The 20,584-nt window shown below is 40.1% G+C and overlaps 1 protein-coding gene across 5 annotated transcripts in view; it reads left to right on the top strand.

The window, feature by feature from the left end:
* Window positions 1–20,584, top strand: part of LOC139550969 (dihydropyrimidine dehydrogenase [NADP(+)]) — a 131,237-nt gene that overhangs the window by 44,165 nt on the left and 66,488 nt on the right. For 4 of the 5 annotated variants that reach the window (XR_011670164.1, XR_011670166.1, XR_011670165.1 and 1 more), the window contains exons 6-10: window positions 6,194–6,390; window positions 6,894–6,975; window positions 8,129–8,216; window positions 18,194–18,301; window positions 18,724–18,893. Coding sequence is in view for 2 of the 5 variants with exons in the window: in XM_071362278.1 (XP_071218379.1) it covers window positions 6,194–6,390; window positions 6,894–6,975; window positions 8,129–8,216; window positions 18,194–18,301; window positions 18,724–18,893 (645 nt within the window). In the remaining 3 variants the exon portion in view is untranslated. Of the gene's footprint in view, window positions 1–6,193; window positions 6,391–6,893; window positions 6,976–8,128; window positions 8,217–10,308; window positions 15,855–18,193; window positions 18,302–18,723; window positions 18,894–20,584 lie in introns of those variants that run through there. The other variant, XM_071362279.1, reaches the window with a different exon arrangement.

Below are 20,584 nucleotides of genomic sequence, written 5' to 3'. Positions count from 1 at the left end.
CTCCACAGGCTAGCTCTCTAATACACACAGGAAAGAGCATTACCTCGATTGAGGTCTGTTGGAGACACAGAGCTTATTTTTTAAATAATATACGCTACCGGTCAAAGGTTTTAGAACACCTACTCATTCACAGGTTTTTCTTTACTTTCACTATTTTCTACATTGTATTATAATAGTGAAGACATCTTAACTATGAAACAACACATATGGAATCATATAGTAACCAAAAAAGCGTTAAACAAATCAAAATATATTTTATATTTGAGATTCTTCAAATAGCCCCCCTATTCCTTGATGACAGCTTTGCACACTCTTGGCATTCTCTCAACTAGCTTCACCTGGAATGCTTTTCCAACAGTCTTGAAGGAGTTCCCACATACGCTGAGCATTTGTTGGCTGCTTTTCCTTCATTCTGCAGTCCGACTCATCCCAAACCATCTCAATTTTGTTCAGGTCGGGGGATTGTGGAGGCCAGGTCATCTGATCGGGGACTCCATCACTCTCCTTCTTGATAAAATAGCCCTTACACAGCATGGAAGTGTGTTGGGTCATTGTCCTGTTGAAAAACAAATGATAGTCCCACTAATCCCAAACCAGATGGGATGGCGTATCGCTGCAGAATGCTGTGGATGCTGGTTAAGTGTGTCTTGAATTATAAATAAATCACAGACAGTGTCACCAGTAAAGCACCCCCACACCATCACACCTCATCCTACATGCTATACGGTGGGAAATACACATGCGATGATCATCTGTTCACCCACACCGCGTCTAACAAAGACATTTTGGACTCATTAGACCAAAGGACAAATTTCCACCAGTCTAATGTCCATTGCTCGTGTTTCTTGGACCAATTAAGTCTCTTCTTCTTATTGGTCTCCTTTAGTAGTGGTTTCTTTCTGGTCTCCTCTGAACAGTTGATGTTGAGATGTGTCTGTTACTTGAACATTTATATGGGCTGCCATTTCCGAGGCTGGTAACTCTAATAAACGTATCCTCTGCAGCAGAGGTAACTCTGGGTCTTCTGTTCCTGTGGCAGTTCTCATGAGAGCCAGTTTCATCAAGTTCTTGAAATTATCTGTATTGAGTTGCCTTCATGTCTTAAAGTAATGATGGACTGTCATTTCTCTTTGCTTATTTGAGCTGTTCTTGCTATAATATGGACTTGGTTTTTTACCAAATATGTCTATATTCTGTATACCCCCCTATCTTGTCACAACACAACTGATTGGCTTAAATGCATTGAGAAGGAAAGAAATTCCACAAATTCACTTTTAAGAAGGCACACCTGTTAATTGAAATGCATTCCAGGTGACTACCTCATGAAGGGTGGCTATTTGAAGAATCTCAAATATAAAATATATTTTGATTTGTTTAACACTTTTTTGGTTACTACGTGATTCCATATTTGAGATTCTTCAAATAGCCACCCTATGTGTTATTTCATAGTTTTGATGTCTTCACTATTATTCTACAATGTAGAAATGGGTCAGAAGTTTACATACACTCAATTAGTATTTGGTAGCATTGCCTTTAAATTGTTTAACTTGGGTCAAATGTTTCGGGTAGACTTCCACAAGCTTCCCACAATAAGTTGGGTGAATTTTGGCCCATTCCTCCTGACAGAGGTGGTGTAACTAAGTCAGGTTTGTAGGCCTCCTTGCTCGCACATGCTTTTCCAGTTCTGCCCACACATTTTCTATGGGATTGAGGTCAGGGCTTTGTGATGGCCACTCCAATACCTTGACTTTGTTGTCCTTAAACCATTTTGCCACAACTTTGGAAGTATGTTTGGGGTCATTGTCCATTTGGAAGACCCATTTGCGACCAAGCTTAAACTTCCTGACTGATGTCTTGAGATGTTGCTTCAATATATCCACATAATTTTCTTCCTCATGATGCCTTCTATTTTGTGAAGTGCACCAGTCCCCCCAGCAGCAAAGCACCCCCACAACATGATGCTGCCACCCCGATGATTCACTGTTGGATGGTGTTCTTCGGCTTGCAAGCCCCCCCTTTTCCTCCAAACATAACAATGGTCATTATGGCCAAACAGCTCTGTTTTGTTTCATCAGACCAGAGGACATTTCTCCAAAAAGTACAATCTTTGTCCCCATGTGTAGTCTGGCTTTTTTATGGAGCAGTGGCTTCTTCCTTGATGAGCGGCCTTTCAGGTTATGTCGGTATAGGACTCGTTTTACTGTGGATATAGATACTTTTGTGCCTGTTTCCTCCAGCATCTTCACAAGGTCCTTTGCTGTTGTTCTGGGATTGATTTGCACTTTTCGCACCAAAGTACGTTCATCTCTAGGAGACAGAACGCGTCTCCTTCCTGAGTGGTATGACGGCTGTGTGGTCCCATGGTGTTTATACTTGTGTACTATTGTTTGTACAGATGAACGTGGTACCTTCAGGCGTTTGGAAATTGCTCCCAATGATGAACCAGACTTGTGGGGGTCTACATTTTTTTTCTGAGGTCTTGGCTGATTTCTTTTGATTTTCCCATGATGTCAAGCAAAGAGGCACTGAATTTGAAGGTAGGCCTTGAAATACATCCACAGGTACACCTCCAATTGACTCAAATGATGTCAATTAGCCTATCAGAAGCTTCTAAAGCCATGACATCATTTTCTGCAACTTCTGACCCACTGGAATTGTGATACAGTGAATTATAAGTGAAATAATTACTTGTGTCATGCACAAAGTAGATGTCCTAAACGACTTGCCAAAACTATAGTTTGTTAACAAGAATTTTGTGGAGTGATTGAAAACGAGTTTTAAGGACTCCACCCTAAGTGTATGTAAACTTCCGACGTCAACTGTATATTGATATTTTCCGCGTTCATTTTGTATGCTGAGATTTTACAGTATTCTAAAAAGATTTTTAGCAAAGGGGCTTTGAATTTTCAATATTGGTCAGGTATATCCGGAGATATTCCTGATACCTGTGCTTTGAATCTTCAATACTGATACCTGTTACGGGTCCTGTCTAAATCTTTTTTCAAGCGGTTCAATTGCCAGAAGAAACATTGCTTCTAAGAGCACCAAATCACGGTAGTTGTCACAGGACATCCCAGGTCAACAGTGGAGCTGAGTAAGGGACAGTGGGATGCCACAACATGATATCATTGATAAGCATCAATCTGGTATGATTTTGCAAAAAGATAGGCTTCGAGGAACATGACTCCTAATTGAATACATTGCATTCAGTAGGGGAGAGATTAGCATCACACTATGGAAGCCTAGAGAAAGGCATCACGGACATGACTCCTAAGTGAATACATTGCTTACAATGGGGGAGAGATTAGCATCACACTATGGAAGCTAGAGAAAGGTATCATGGACGTGATGCCTAAGTGAATACATTGCATTCAATGGAGGGTGATTCGTCACGTGGCATGATGTTTAAGTCAATACAAAAATATATGAGTAAAGGTATTGATGCATAGATGTGTGTAAAGGGAGTTAACATAAATCAGGACATTGCATTGAAGGCAAAAACGGTGGTGATAAAGCTGCAATGGGTAAATTGGGGAAATACTCAGACAGACAGACAGACAGACAGACAGACAAAATCAAATCAACGTTTATTAGTTGCGTAACACGTCTGTCGGTTTTTATAGCTGTTCTCTCTCTCTCTCTCTCTCTCTCTCCATTCTCTAATCCCCTACTCCTGAGTAGCGCAGTGGTCTAAGGCACTGCATCTCAGTGCTAGAGTTATCAGACCCTGGTTCAATTCCAGGCTGTATCACAACCGGCTGAGATTGGTGTCCAATAGGGCGGTGTGCAATTGGCCGGGGTAGGCTGTCATTGTAAATAATTATTTGTTCTTAACTGACTTGCCTGGTAAAATAAAATGTTCTTTATCTATCTATTTATTTATTTTGCTCTTTTCTCTCCCTCGCCCTTTTTTCACCCTTCCCCCCTCTCCCTCCTCTCTCTCTTCCCTCCCTCTCTCTCCCCCTAGCCATAGGGTAACGGTTGAGGATAGGTTTTGGGTTGAGCCGGAATGTGGACATTCAACTGGAGTTAGAGTTTAGGCTGGGGTTAGGGTTAGAGTTAAGTCTTAGGTGAGGGTTGAGTCAGAATGTGGACTTGAAGCTAAGGTTAGGGTTAGGGTGTGTGTGTGTGTGGAGGGGGGGGGGGTGCTATATGGAATTGTTTTAAGAAGGTCGTACGAAGGATAATTTAGCTATTGATTTAGAATTTCAAGACCCCTTGAAGTATAAAACATATATATTATATATATATTATATATATATATATATTATTTGATAAAAAAAAAAAAAAAAAAAATGTTGGGCCTTACTGCTATTTGCCTATACAAACACATTGAATAACAGATTCACTACATGGAACAACACATAGTCCCCCCCCAAAAGATCAAAAGGAAGTGTCTGTCCTTTATCTGAGAGATACTGTATAAGAAAGATCAGGAAACATTAGACATTTAAAAAAATATATGTATTTAACCCCTTATTTTTGGCACTAAACAGTCTCCATATACTTCCATACATTTTTTTCCAACTGGTACTGGGGGAGCATCCTCATTCCGTAGAGGGGTCATAACAGTTTCTAGGCCAAACTGCTCGGACGCGGCAGACGATTTTGCGAGAAGACACCGCTCTAGCTCCGTCACCTTTCACCCCAGATGTGGAAGTGCGACATAGGTGGATGCGGTGGATTGAGATGCAAAAATACACTTGATCTTTCGCTTAAACAGACAATGTTGTCCAATGTTGCAACAGTAACAAAGGGGACGGGGCTTAGCAGATACAAATATAAAAAAATATATAATTATGAGACAAGTTCAGCCAAGGAGAAAACCTTGAGCTATATAGGGTGAAAAACAGGGTCCTTCCTAGCTAGCCATGATTGGCTGAGATAATGGAGGGGTTGACCATGGGGACGGTTTGAAAAACATTTACATGTGATTTCTTAAAGTGATGGGTGGGTTAAGAGGGTGTGAACGATGCTGAATGGGCGTCAACAAAGCAGAGCTCTCTAGCACTCAACAAAATCTTTCAAGGGCTTTTTTCTCCTACTTGTCTCCTAAGAGATTAACAAGATTATCACATTTTAAAGCAAAATAATGTCCCATGCTTCCTCCAATCACATTGATGAAATACCATGTTGCAGCTCAGAATCTGAACTTTTGTCATCTGTAAAAACAAGGATTTTTGATTTTCTTACGTAAGCCCCCGTTGGGATGGGCCATTTCATATTAGTTTGATTATATTTCAAAGATGTCAACCAGTATTTTGTTTGTATTTTTGCCATGATATCTTACAGTAGACTGCTCCCTTCCATTCAGTGTTTGATCTAATGCATTCTGAGAATATTTTTTTTCCTTAACATGTAAGTGAATTATGATTTATTACAGACAACATACAAAATGATCTTAAAAAATATTCAATGCATGATGCGTATTCACTTACGCATCATGTCCCATGATGCCTTTCTCTAGGCATCAATACTGTGAGGCTAATCTTCACCCCCGTTGAATGCAATGTATTCACTTTGGCATCATGTTCCTTGATGCTAATCTTTTAACAAAATCGTACCAGATGGACGCTTATATGCTGATACCGAGCTGGACGCCTATAGTACCCAGGTTCCCTAAAGGTACAGGAGAAAGATGCTTGCAGAATTAAAAAAATACCATAAATACCCAAACATTCTGAAAATACATTTATGTCATTTTGCCAACTTTGCTCATGCGATATGCAGGCTATTCAATTCACATTCTGTAGCTGCACATAAATGAGGCACCATTATCATAGTACCCACATAATAAAACTGCCATAGTGTGTCAGAGGTTCCCTGGAAAATAGAGTTATGATACTGTAAACTACTGCAGACTGGCTAGCATGGCTCAGCACAGAACCACCATCGAGAGCACCAGTCCTCCATCTCAACAAGTAGCAGTGGGGTTAAAGATGGACTGTAATCATTTTGTTCAATTTCAACTTGTCAGTTCCTCTCATATCAAATGTCACATATTAATGTGCAATTCCTCTTTTGGAATGCCCCTCACACTAAAATCCCAGCCCACTCAGGGCTCTGACCTTTCTCCAATGTGACAACCATAAATGTCAAGTCCATATGAACTTCTTCCTGGCCTGTCAAACGGATACTGGAAATGTTTTGTTTTCTTCTTCTTAAGACGTCGTTCCGTCGTTTTTCATTCCAGGTTTTCAGCAAAATGGGAATTCCTCAGGTGCGGAACCCTGACCTGCCGCCTCCGGATGACATGCCGGAGAGCTTTCATGCCAAGATCGCTCTGATTGGTTGCGGCCCGGCGAGCATCAGCTGTGCCTCCTACCTGGCCAGACTGGGATATGACAACATCACCGTGTTCGAGAAACAGAAATATATCGGTGGCTTGAGGTAGATGGGCTGCACTTATTATTACTAATTTCCGAGACTTAGGAATTGAATTAGATGTGATTCTATCTGTACTGTGTGTGAGGTCACTCAATGTTGAAGGGGGAAATTGCAATACACTCTACTTGGAGCGACAGTCATGATGCTCACATAACACTTCCATAAGGACGACATCCTGTACATAATGCCTGGTCATACGCCTGGAATACTGTGTACGCATATGAAAGTATGAACTCTTTATGCTGCATCTACGTTAACTCAACGCATTATACAGTATGTGATCAATGGATGCACAATCCTGTTTGTAATTCTTTTACATTCAACCATTTTTGACACCGTGGCATTCCATTTCAGAGATAAGACATTTGTGCAAAAGCCTTAAGCCAAAAGCCTTAAGTTATCCAGTGGATCAAATATTATTAATATTGATGATTTATTTACTTGATTGATAGTTACTGATTAATAACTGGTACTATTTCATTTCTTCCTATATTCCTCTGTTTCAGTACTGCAGAGATCCCTCAGTTCCGCCTGCCCTATGAGGTGGTGCAGTTTGAGATTGAGCTGATGAAAGATCTGGGGGTGAAGGTAATAAGCACACGGAACACGCACACGCACACACACATGCATGAAAGCAAGCACACGTGCACATACGAAAGCATGTGAGCGCGCACACACACACGAAAGCACACACACACGAGCAAGAACGCAAGCACACACGAATGCACACGTGCGTACACACCACCTCACCACACCTGACTGCTTACACACACCTCATCGCTTGTACACACTTGACTGCACACACATTCACCCAACCACGGACACACAATGCTTACTCACACGCAGCAGTCTCACTGTCACTGTCAAGAGCTATGAACCCTTCCCCAGGAAAATATCAGTGACATTAATAACGACAATAGAAAGCCCTAAACAAACAAACAAGGACAGCGCAGAAGGAGACAATTAGAAGCCACGGTGGGGGAAGCTAAGTGACAAAGAGACTTCCTCCGGCGAGTGGCATCCATCTGGTCATTGTCTGAATGCCACGGCCTGGGAAAGGGCCAATCAATACTACTCATCCAGCTCACCTGACCGTGATTAATTTGATTTATTCTTAATTGTTTATTTATTTGACAGGGTGACAGAGAGAGAAGGAGAAGGGAAGAGAGTGAGAGAGAGAGAGAAAGAGATGGGGTAGGGAGAAAGGTGGAGAGGGAAAGGGGTGAAAAAGAAAGACGGAGAGAGAAAAGAAAGAGAGATAAAAGAGAGTGAGGGAGACAGCATTCCTTGAGGTTGGCTAGATAGAAGTGAATTGATGGAGGGAGGGGAGGTAGATATTGCTTCTTGTGTTCTGACCAATTACTTCAAGGCTTTATTTATCTCCAGAAATGAATCCCATTACGATGGCCTCTCAATTAATTTAATTGAGAGAAAGAGTGTGGGGGAAATGAGAAGGACTTCACTCTATTACACCAGTGACAAACACAAACAAATAGGCCGCTGTTGTGACTGTGTCCTTTGTCTCTGTTCCATGTGGTTACTTAACCCCAGATTAATGCTATCCGACCATTGTCCTATTGTCTTTGTACTTCTATTTCGTTGTGTTTATTTATTTAAGCTAGTTGCAATTACAAATGTCACTGATTATTAACTTAAGTTAGTAAGTAAGTTACAGCTAATAATACAGTGGCAAATGCACAAAATCCCTAAAATGCCTAACGTGCTACTTTTCTCCTCTCAGGTTGTCCTAGAGAAGGGACTGGGTATGAACGGGATGAGTCTGACCTCTCTGAAAGACGAGGGATTCCAGGCTGTCTTCATTGGAATTGGTCAGTCACTTGCATATATCATTTCTTACCTTACATAAAATATGCTGTGATATAGTGTAGCTTGTTCTGCAAAGCAACTCTCTTTTTTAAGAGTAGGATGAATTACTCAAATTCAAAGACTATAAGATGTACAGTGCCTTCAGAAAGTATTCATACCCCTTGACTTATTCCACGTTTTGTTGTGTTACAGCTTGAATTCAAAATAGATTAAATATATATTTTTATCGCTCCCATCTTCACACAATACCCCATAATGGGAAAGTGAAAACATGTTTTTAGACATTTTTGAAAATGTATTGAAAATAAAATACAGAAATATTACATTTACATAAGTATTCACACCTCTGAGTCAATACTTTGTAGAATCACCTTTGGCAGCGATTATAGTTGTCTTTCTGGGTCTCTAAGAAAGTCTCTAACAGCTTTCTACACCTGGATGGTGCAACATTTGCCCGTTATTCTTTCAAAAATTCATGCTCTGTAAAATTGGTTGTTGATCATTACTAGACAACCGTTTTCTGGCAAGACAGTTTTCAGGTCTTGCCATAATTTTGAAGTAGATTTAGGTCAAAACTGTAACTCGGCCACTCAGGAACATTCACTGTCTTCTTGGTAAGCAACTCCAGTGTAGATTTGGCCTTGTATTTTAGGTTATTCTGCTGAAAGGTGAATTCATCTCCCAGTGTCTGGTGAAAAGCAGACTGAACCAGGTTTTTCTTTAGGATTTTGCCTGTGCTTAGCTCCATTCCATAAATGTTTTATCCTGAAAAACTCCCCAAGCATACCCATAACAAGATGCAGGCACCACTATGCTTGAAAATATGGAAACTGCTACTCAGTAAAGTGGATTTTTTTGCATCATTACTTTAGTGCCTAGTTGCAAACAGGATGCATGTTTTGGAATATTTTTAATTCTGTACAGGTTTCCTTTTATTCACTCTGTCATTTAGGTTAGTATTGTGGAGTCACTACAATGTTGTTCATCCATCCTCAGTTTTCTATCTGTAACTGCTTTGATTTGATTTGATTTATTAGGATCCCCATTAGCTGACGCCAATGGCAACAGCTAGTCTTACTGGTTTCCGACACATAAGGAAAAATACATTATAGACAAAAGACTTAGTAATTTACATACTTTTAAAAACATTAACATGTAATGTGTGTGTGTGTGTGTGTGTGTGTGTGTGTGTGTGTGTGTGTGTGTGTGTGTGTGTGTGTGTGTGTGTGTGTGTGTGTGTGTGTGTGTGTGTGTGTGTGTGTGTGTGTGTGTGTGTGTGTGTGTGTGTGTGTGTGTGTGTGTGTGTGTGTGTGTGTGTGTGTGTGTGTGTGTGTGTGTGTGCATCTTTCACTTTACCACTACCTTACATGTACATATTACATCAATTAACTAACCTGTACCCCCGCACATTGACCTAGTACCAGAACCTCATGTATATAGCCTCGTTATTGGTATTTTATTGTGTTCCTTTTTTAACTTTAGTCAGTAAATATTTTCTTTACTTTATTTTCTTAAAACTGCATTGTTAGTAAAGTGCTTGTAAGTTCACGGTAAGGTTGTATTCTGTTGTGTTCGGAGCATGTCACAAATACAATTTGATTTGATGATGGAATTTGATCAGTTCCACATACATGTCAGTACATACACACAACAAGTAGGTGACATGAGGGAGAGGCGTTGTGCCGTGAGGTGTTACTTTATTTGTTTTTTGAAACCAGGTTTGCTGTTCACTTGCGCTACATAAGATGGAAGGGAGTTCCATGCGCTCATGGCTCTGTATAATACTGTACGTTTACTTGAATTTGTTCTGGACCTGGGGACTGAGAAAAGACCCATGGTGGCATGTCTGGTCGGGTACGTGTGTGTGTCGGTCCTGTGTGTAAGTTGACTATGCAAACTATTTGGAATTTCCAACACATGAATGTTTCTTATAAAAACATGAAGTGTTTCTGCATATTACTGGCCATCCAGTCTTTCCACAACTCTTAGCCAAGAGAGACTTGCATGCATAGTATTAGTATTAGCCCTCTGATTACAATGAAGATGCCGCTCTGTTCTGGGCCAGCTGCAGCTTAACTTGGTCTTTCTTTGCAGCACTTGGCCATCTGACTGGACAATAATCAAGATAAGATAAAACTAGAGCCTGCAGGACTTGCTTTGTGGAGTGGGGTGTCAACGAAACAGAGCATCTCTTTATTACGGACAGACCTCTCCCCATCTTTACAACCATTGAATCTATGTTTTGACCATGACAGTTTATAATCTGGTTAATGTATGTAAATTGAAAAGTTTTTTGTCTGTAATGTCTTTTTCGTTATATGACGGACCCCAGTAAGACTAGCTGTCACCATTGGCGTTGGCTAATGGGAATCCTAATAAATTAAATCAAATAAGTAATTTAGTCTCCTCAACTTGTTCAACAGCCACACCATTCAGGTCTAGAACTTAGGGATTGATCTGTACCAAATACAGTGCTCTTAGTTTTAGAGATGTTCAGGACCAGTTTATTACTGGCCACCCATTCCAAAATAGACTGTATCTCTTTGTTAAGGGTTTCAGTGACTTTATTAGCTGTGGTTGCTGTTTTAAAGTCACCATTGGGCATGACGAAATCCATGAGCGGTTTCCTTCCTCTCAGGCAAATGAGTTAGGAAGGACACCTGTATCTTTGTAGTGACTGGGGGTATTGATACACCATCAAAAGTGTAATCAATAACTCCACCATGCTCAAAGGGATATTCAATGTTCAATGTTTCTATTTTTACCCATCTACCAATAGGTGTCCTTTGTGAGACATTGGAAAACTTTGTGGTTGAATCTGTGTTTGAAATTCACTGGTCGACTGAGGAACCTTACATATAATTGTTTTTGTGGGGTACAGAGATGAGGTAGTCATTCAAAAATCATGTTAAACACTAATATTGTGCACAGAGTGAGTCCATGCAACTTATTTGTGACATACTGTATGTGACTCGTTAAGTAAATGTTTACTCCTGATATTATTTAGGCTTGCCATGCAAATGTTTGAATACTTATTGACTCAAGACATTTCAGCTTTTCAGTTTTCATGAAGTTGAATTTTTTTTCGAAATACATAAATCCACTTTAAATGTTTGTTAATTTTAAATTCATGCTGTAACTAAACAAAATGTGGAAAATGTCAAGGGGTGTGAATACTTCCTGAAGGTACTATATATGTACAGGAGGTTGATTGACTTGATAATACACTGATGGCACCGGAGGCTCTTAAAATCTCCAGTATGCCAGCTACATAAGTCACGCACTGTGCCACGGTGCCCCTCTGCAATCATGATGAAGGGTCTGTCTGAGAGAGAGGGAGTTATCCTCTTAACACTACCTTTCCCATTTCACCAGACTGACATTTCTGTCTGTTCCATTTGGTTTTCAATGGGACTAAAGTGAGACAGAGCTACTTACTGCACAGTACTTACTGTAGCAATGAATGCTGTAGTGAAACCCACAGTTGTAGTGCTCTATCTTTCTGTCTTTGTCTACTTCATATATTTATCTGCCAGACCATCCATGTCCCTATTATTCAAGTCACAAGGTCCAAGTCTCAAGTGGATTCCCAAGTAGAATGGGTCAAATCTCAAGTCAAGTCCAAGTCGTGCATTCTAAGAGCAAGTCAAGTCGAGTCACACGTTTTTTGAAGTCAAGTAAAAAATATAAAAAAATATATACATGCAATGACTTGTTCAACTACAAATCTTTGTCTATTTATTGAGGCTGCCAGACTGCACTTTACATTATTTTGTCTACAACATATTTTAATGATGTAATAATACATTTTAACAACAAATTTCAAATGCAAGCTTCATAAGTAAATTATACATTTTAACCAGTTTCATACCAACAGACCAGTAGGCCAATGCTAGTAAGTGTTGCGTGATGCCACATTGCTGGTGAGCTTACAAAGTAAACAGTAAATATTCTTGATCACCCACAATTTTTGGGTTTAGTCATGTCAGTTCTCTCTCTCTACGATTTGATGTTTGTGCTGCACCCGATCATATAGCTGTACAGCAAATCAGCAATATGTTCGCTAGCTCAGTGGTTCTCAAACCTTTTGACCTGCGACCCCTAAAAAGGAGTGGTTCAAAGCTGGCGACCACCCGCGCACACACACGCACTAGCGCAAACACGTGCAATTGCTGCTTAAATGTAGTTTGTCATTACAGCCAAAGCCGCAGCTGCATGTGAGGACACTGAGGTCTGGTAATTTTAGGAACTCAGTCGGGGTCTCAAATGTAGTGTTGAAAGTTAGAATAGTAGAATACACAATGTGCAATTTCAAAATGGAGTTGTGCATCAACAGTTTTCCTCTTGTTATGTATATGTCACTCACTGAGCCACTCAGTTAGCCCATGTCGGTAAAACATTTTTGGATTGCTATTAGTCTAGTTAGTCTAGTTATCTAAACGTAGTCATCATGGACGAATTACCGACCAGACACGCAGGGCACGAGCCCAGGGGCCCTAACCTCCAAGGGTCCCCCCATAGTTTTTTTTTTAGTCACTCTCACTCAATAGACAGTGTTACCGCCACAAACATTAGTATATAAAACAAGCTGTGTATGACAGGAAGTGGAACTCTAAGAGAGAACACTCATTTATTCCCACCCCATGGCAAAAATGTGTAGAATTGCATGAAATTAGCTGTAAAACAACAAAAAGTTCTGTAAAGCAAAGATATTTGTTTACCTTTTGTTATTTAAATAATTTTTCTGCTAACAGAACCCTCTGTATGTATTAAATTATAGTTTTTAATGGGTTAATGTGAGTTAATGTGTAGCGGCTAATTGTATAGCTCATAGGCTATGTGTTTGTGGATCAACTGAGGTGATGAAACTACAGCAACCATTTTGATAATGGTTGGGGTCATTTTTTTGCTGTTCTCCAAATAGCATTTTAGAGTTTTTAAATTGTATAGAAATGCAGTAAATTAGCTTGTACTTTCTTACAATGTATTGAATGGAACTTAGACCCTGGCTACGGCCCTGATTACAGCCATAAACGGTGATGCATTTTAAAACGCAAGACACAGAAACAATCTGCGTTTTACACCTGCATTTTAAGATGAAAGTCATTCATGTTAGCAGCCAATATCAACTAGGGATATCATGTCACTTCTCTGGAGTCCAGAGTAAGCAGGATAATATGCCTACCCTACCTGTATGCTGTGGAGGTTGCAGAAGACAGATGTAAACCTGCACCACGCGTTATCACTTTGGAGGGCCGCTTGCCTACAGGAGTGCTCATTGCCAACTGGAAAGCACCTGTCTTCCTCACAAATATTTTTTTAAATTCAGGTGTGATGCTGTGGCTACTGCCTATGGCTGCGTGGAGAGTAATCCACAGTGACTGTGTCGTAAAACCTGGCTAGATCATTTCAAGTCATCAATTTCAAGTCACAGTTGAGTCCAGTATATTGAGGCTTCAAGCCCAAGTCAAGTCTCAAGTTATTTTGTTTTCTATCAAGTCGAGTCTCAAGTCATTAAATTTGCACTCAAGTCCCAAGTCATGTGATTCGAGTCTGAAGACATGTGACTCGAGTCTCAAGACATGTGACTCGAGTCTCAAGACATGTGAATCGAGTCCCAAGTCATGTGACTCGAGTCCCAAGTCATATGACTCGAGTCCACACCTCTGTTATCTGCCTCATTAGTTTTTCTCTCCTTTCTTTTTTGTCTCCCTCATTCTCGTAACAAGACAGTATAACAAGGGGCTTCATTCTCACTTCTATATAGTCTCCTGTTGCCGCTGTCACTTTCCTTCTCTTCCTCTGCACAGTCTGGTGACCATAGTTAACAGTATGGCTCCTTAACTCATGGAAGACCTTGTTCTTACTCACACAAGTGAAGGGAGATGCTAGACTGAAGTAATTTGGTTTCAAATGAAATTCTATATTTAGAGATGTAAGAGAATACACCCTGCCATGCCTATATTGATTTGATTTTAGGAAATTCAAATAACCCTGGTGGGAGGCCTAGCTATGTGGTGTGTGTGCCGTTCCTTTATTGTAATGAAAATAAGCTGCATAGTATTTATTATGTTTGGAACCTTTTGGTGCGTGGCTTGGTAATTAGAGCATGGAGTTACCTTTCAACTATTCAGGGATTTCTCTTTTTTCTTCTCTCATAGCAGAACGTGAATAAATTGGAACTCAGAAAGAAAATGAAAGAGTCTTGTTTCTGTGAAATTTTTACCAGTTCTGTTTTTTATTCTAAATGTCAAAACCTCTGCTGAGATTGACGTGCAAATGTTTCCCACTGTTCAGAATGTTAGAGCAGGTTGAAGAGCAAGGTTTATTTCTCTGGCAGTTAAGTGCGCTGGCTAACACGTGCAGTGTTTTACCTATCACTGCTGTTGTGTTGCTGATGGTCCTGATGGTGGTTATAGCAGTGGGATCTTTGTGTGAGTCACTCTCTTGTTCCAATTGTTCAAAGCCCAAGATCCTTTTTCAGATGGTGCTTTTTCAAAAATGGCTTGCTTCAAAGGCATAAAGCCAGGCAGATTGTATAGACTACAAATTCTGCAATGCACATAATATTACTTTGTACGAACCAATGCCATTTTCCATAAAACAAGCTTTTGATGGGAGCTCTTCTCAACAGCGAGGTTCAAAGGAAGTACACTGATGTGCTGTGGCTAAAAAAGTATGAAAGAGGTGCATTAAGGACATCAAATTAAGAAAAAGAGCCTTTGGTGTCCATAAAGTCCATTGAACAGGTTTCGAGCCGGTATGGAGGGGCTGCTGTTTTTGACAAATATTGTTGTTACTGTGCACCACAAAAAATTCAAAAATATGGCCACAGATTTTGGTTATGAACAGACGTTATGCTTACCGTATAGCCTTACTAAACTTAGCCCATAGCATAAAATGAGTTGTTTTTTAGTGTAACAAAACATATAGTACATAGTAGCTGTTCACACAAGGCCAGTGACTCGCCCAATACTCATGGGTACCTAACCTGACAGAACTACAGAGAAATTACAGTAACGTTACAGTAGTATCACTACTCTCTTTGCTGTTTCCCACCGTCAGCCAAAGCCACAGTGGGCGATAGTTCGTGATAAACGAGGGCTGGCCAAGCAGAGCCAAGCACTGAGAGACCGAGACAAAGAGAGAGAGATATTCAGAGTGAGCGAGAAGCCACTTGAAAGGCGATGATGTATGACCCTCAGAGGCATTACCTCCCTTCACTTCAGCGTCTCTCCGCCCGACTCTGGAGCCAAAGCACCTTTCCCCAGTCAAATGGGATGCACACACCTGAAAAATGAGATGGCATTACTTATGAAGTAGATGTCACCGGCAGTGGTGTTATTGTTAAAGTACACTTTGTCATTCCCTTCTTAGCATTTTTCCTATTTTTTTTAAATGTATCTTGGCACAGAATACAAATGGACACCCTGGTGTATAAAACCAACTGAGTGAGCATGGAGCATCTGTCAGTGTTGCCACAGAGGAGGGTGACCATGCTGTTACTCTGCTGGAGGATCTCTCTGTCCTAAGCATAGTTAGCAGTGGCACATTGTGTTATGTTCTCTAGTACAGTAGGTAGGTCGTCTACATACTAGATACGGTTATGTATTTTAATGACTGTTTCTTTTATTGAAGAGTATATAGACATGTAACACTCTTAGAGTTCCACTTCCTGTCATACCGAGCTTGTTTTATACACTAACGCTTGTGTTGGTAACATCGTCTAATGAGCTGCTCGTAGAAAAAGTGTTACCAAGTTCCTTGAAGAAGATGCTATACCAAAGAAGGTGAAGAAATATCACTTGGACGGATGTTGTTACGGAGACTGTTGTCTCTGTTTGAAAAGTGATATACCGTCTGTGTGTTGAAGCATTCAGAGTTACCCAGGGGGTAATTGCGTTCTTTGTCAGGAAATTGCCTTTGCAGCAACAGACACTACTAAAATCCAGTTTGCTTTGTGTACAGTTATTTATCTGAAGGACAAACGTCATCCTTTGTAGTTTCAGAAATACTTTATTTGATCAAAAACATTTCCAGAATGATGCCTTCTTTCTAACGCCTGTGTTCTGAATGAGGTGAATCTCAGGTTGTCTTTCTTTGAATAAACTATGATATTTAACATCATTAATATTCGTTCCTTTATAACTGAAACCCCAGGCAAGGTCTTTAAATTTAAACTGCAGATTATTTTGTACAAAAAGATTACTGCATGGAATTTAATTGCAACATAAAAGGGCGTTGGGGGATAACATGTTGGATTGTTTATGTATTAGAGAAAGGTTTGTCAAGTAATGAATAGCGGATGAAGGAAAAAAAACTTTTGCATCATTTATAGATAACATACAAAAACACTCACAGAAATATACCATCACAATCTAAAAATGACCTGCGATGGTTATCCAGTCTTCCTATTTGATTTGAAGAAATAAATTGAACAAGAAGATGTACATAAAGAGATCGGATTGGTTCTTAGTGACCTTTGACATTGTAAATGACAGCGAACACATGCAGCCAGCGGTACCAAGTGACTCTGGGTTCTGAGGTAATCATCCAGATTGACCTTCAAGCGTTGATGTACTATCACTCACAGCCCATCAATCACCGTTCATCACTATACATCACTACTCATCAACCAGTAATTGGCACAGTCAATACAATTAACACAACACCTCTTTATCTATAAGCTATTCATATTGTATGTAAAGAAAAAAACGATTAAAGGGAAAATTGGACCAAATTTGATTGAACATGTCTTTGATTATAAACTTCTTAGAGGTAATGTATTCTAGCAGTCAAGTAAAAATACCATTCACGTTTTTGCAATAATTTACACCGTACACTGCCGATTGAACATGGAAACCGTCCAGAATGCACTCTTTCTGAAATGTAATGACAGAGCAGTAATGAGTATTCCATGGTATTTGTGGAGCACCCCCCCCCCCCCCCCTCGAGTTTGGGAAACCCTGACATAGAGTATAATGAACACTGAGTGTACAAAACATTAAGAACAGGTGCTCTTTTCATGACAGACTGACCTGGGGAATCCAGGTGAAAGTGATGATCCTTCATGTCACTTGTTAAATCCACTTCAATCAGTGTAGATGAAGGGGAGGAGACTTTTAATTTTTGAGAAAAAGCCTTGAAAAATATTTAAACAGAAATTGTGTATGTGTGCCATTCCGGAGGGTGAATGAGCAAGACAAAAGTTTGAAGTGCCTTTGAACGGGGTATGGTAGCAGGTGCCAGGCACACCGGTTTGAGAGTGTCAAGAACTGCAACGCTGCTGGGTTTTTCACGCTCAACAATTTCCCATGTGTATCATGAATAGTCCACCATCCAAAGGACATCCAGCCAACTTGACACAACTGTGTGAAGCATTGGCGACAACTCAGTATTTGGAAGGTGTTCGTAATGTTTTGGACATTCCGTGTATATTATAGCTCTGTCATTTGAGGACTACAGGATAACAGTATTCCCTAGTTATTGCTCCAGTTCATAAGTGGGCCGTTATTGGCTCTCATTGGCTCAATCATAAGGTACTAGAGAATCCCATTGTATATTTTACAATGATTATATCCCTGCATCATGAAAATGATTAACCAAGAGATTATTAGTCTGTAATTCTGATTTACTGGTCCACTTCTCTCACTGGAATAATTGATTGATTCAAATGGTGGGTTTTATGAACACATGAGTTTGACTATTACTGTCCTCATCTCATAATGAAGGGGCTTATGAAAGTCATATTGAACACATAGATTCAGTACAATATTGACAAATGTTTTTTCCTCACTACATTGTCGTGATCTGTTGAGATCCAATTTTGTATAATTTACTCCAGGAGTTCAGTATTAATGGTGGGGGGAAAAGGTCATCAACAATGACTGAACTTTGGAAATGGTTGGGTTCAGTGATGGATGGATATGTCTGCTATGTTAACGAGCTCATTCTTGGTGATGGTTTTGGTTTGGAACAGGTCTGCCCCAGGCAAACAAGGCTAAGATCTTCCAGGGGCTGACAGTGGACCAGGGGTTCTACACATCCAAGGACTTCCTGCCACTGGTGGCCAAGGCCAGTAAAGCCGGTACGTTATAAAGGAAATGATAAAGAAAGTGATTTTCATAGTCACACAGAATTAGGTACACTTGTCATTGTGTACCGTAGGTGTGTACTTAGACTCAAATAAATTAAATCAGATGCTTGTCTGACAATCAAAAATGGCGCAGTCAGTTCAGGAATAATACATGTTCAGACAGCAAACGCAAGCACAACTCTGAAGTACAGTACTACTGATATGAAAATATGTTTGGCTTTTGAAACGTAAGAGCAGGGTAAAAGAGCTACCTGGTTTTATTGCTCTCTCTTTCCTCTCTCCAACCTCCCTCTGTCTATCACGGTCTCTGTCTCTCTCTCTGTTTTCTCTCTCCAACCTCCCTCTGTCTATCACGGTCTCTGTCTCTCTCTCTGTTTCCTCTCCCTCGTCCTCCCCCACTCTTTCTCCCTCAGGCATGTGCAGCTGTAAGTCTCAATTGCCCGAGCTCCGTGGCGTGGTCATCGTCCTAGGTGCCGGTGATACGGCGTTCGACTGTGCCACCTCTGCCCTGCGCTGCGGTGCCCGCCGGGTCTTTGTGGTCTTCAGGAAGGGCTTCACTAACATCCGTGCCGTCCCCGAAGAGGTGGATATGAAGCTAGAGCTTCTCAGACCCTGGCTTTAGTTGTTGAGTTGTTTCTGACCCATGCTCATTGGACCACAGTATTGATTGTGACCACCTACTCTGAGATGCTTTTTGAAAACGAGCCCTGGGCAGCATTATAACTTGAGATTTATTTTAGCCAAAATTCTTCCTTTGATTTCAGTGCATGAATTATGCAGTAGAGTTATACATACTGGTCTCAAGTTAGAATGTGTCCCTAAAAGCGTACACCTAGAACCTGACCATGCTCAATTACTCACAAAACGATTTCTGATTGTTGTATAGTGATAGGAAGGTTATGGTGGCTTTAGTCTTGCCTTTATATTAGCTCATGGCCATTCACATTGTCCTTTGTCTTATCTGGGAAAAAGTCTGAAAAAGTAATACAACTTATTGCACTGAAAAATTTCTTACTTTGTTTAATTGAAAGAAAAAGAAAAATTATTATTATTATTATTATGAAACTGGAATTTTCCCCCAAAACAATAATATATATTTTTTAAGACTTATCATTCTGAACAATCACATTTTTTTAAATTGTTTTATTTAACATTTATTTAACTAGGCAAGTCAGTTAAGAACAAATTCTTATTTACAATGACGGCCTACCCCGGCCAAACTCTAACCCGGACGACGATGGGCCAATTGTGCGCTGCCCTATGGGACTCCCAATCACAGCCGGTTGTGACATCAGTAGCCTTGATACCATGGAAACAGAAAGAACATAATAAAAATAATGATACTAAGAAAGTTAGGCGATTTAAAGTGAGTTTCAAACATACGGTACATACAGTGCCTTCAGAAAGTATTCATATCTCTTGACTTAATACACATTTTGTTGTGTTACAGCCTGAATTCAAAATGGATTCAATAGATTTTTTCCCCTCACCAGTCTACACACAATACATCATAATGACTTAGGAATTTATGCCTTTCCTAGGCACACTTTTTCTACGCACTTCTCAGTATTTGGTAGTCAGACTTATCTTATTCAGTCCCATAATGGGCTCTGCAGTCGTGGCTACCTTGCGCGCTCTGAATAAATATAATTAAACCGCTGAAAACTCTCCCACTTGCTGGCCAACAGATTTTCTCATGCAGTTTCACAGTGGAAAAAGGGGCCACAATTCATGTCATTGTTGATATGATTTTCAGTTTGTCTCCAGGGATCTTAAAGAAAAATTATCTAAAACAATTGTAATGTGTATTTACAATCCCCTTCTCCATACGGATTACTAATTTACCTAGCTCTCATCAATAGTTCTTATTAATTTATAAATTACAGTGCATGGAGAATGTTGTTATTTCTGGCGGGAAAAAAATATGCTTTTTCCACTTGGAACTGACTGGTTCGCCAAGCTTATTTATGGTTCCCTCTGACCTTAAGTCAAGGTCAGAATACGACGTATCTGTAGACACATCTCTGCCACACCTTCATTCATTCGAACTCCACCTCAAACGAATAGTGGGTGAATAGCATGCTATTCTCATGCTTACGTTCAAAGTCAGAATACTTATTGAGAAAAGCTCATAAAAAAGGAATTTATGTTCCATTTACACACCTTTAACTCAGGTCGGAATCGGGGCCTAGGAGCTTTCCACACCTGGATTGGGCAACATTTGCCCAGTATTCTTTTCAAAATTCTTCAGGCTGTGTCAAATTGGCTGTAGAT

Source organism: Salvelinus alpinus, chromosome 23 (genome assembly GCF_045679555.1).
Source record: "Salvelinus alpinus chromosome 23, SLU_Salpinus.1, whole genome shotgun sequence".
In the NCBI taxonomy this organism is placed as follows: domain Eukaryota; kingdom Metazoa; phylum Chordata; class Actinopteri; order Salmoniformes; family Salmonidae; genus Salvelinus; species Salvelinus alpinus.
Note: the sequence above shows the minus strand (reverse complement) of the source record. Positions and strands in the feature narration are given on the sequence as shown.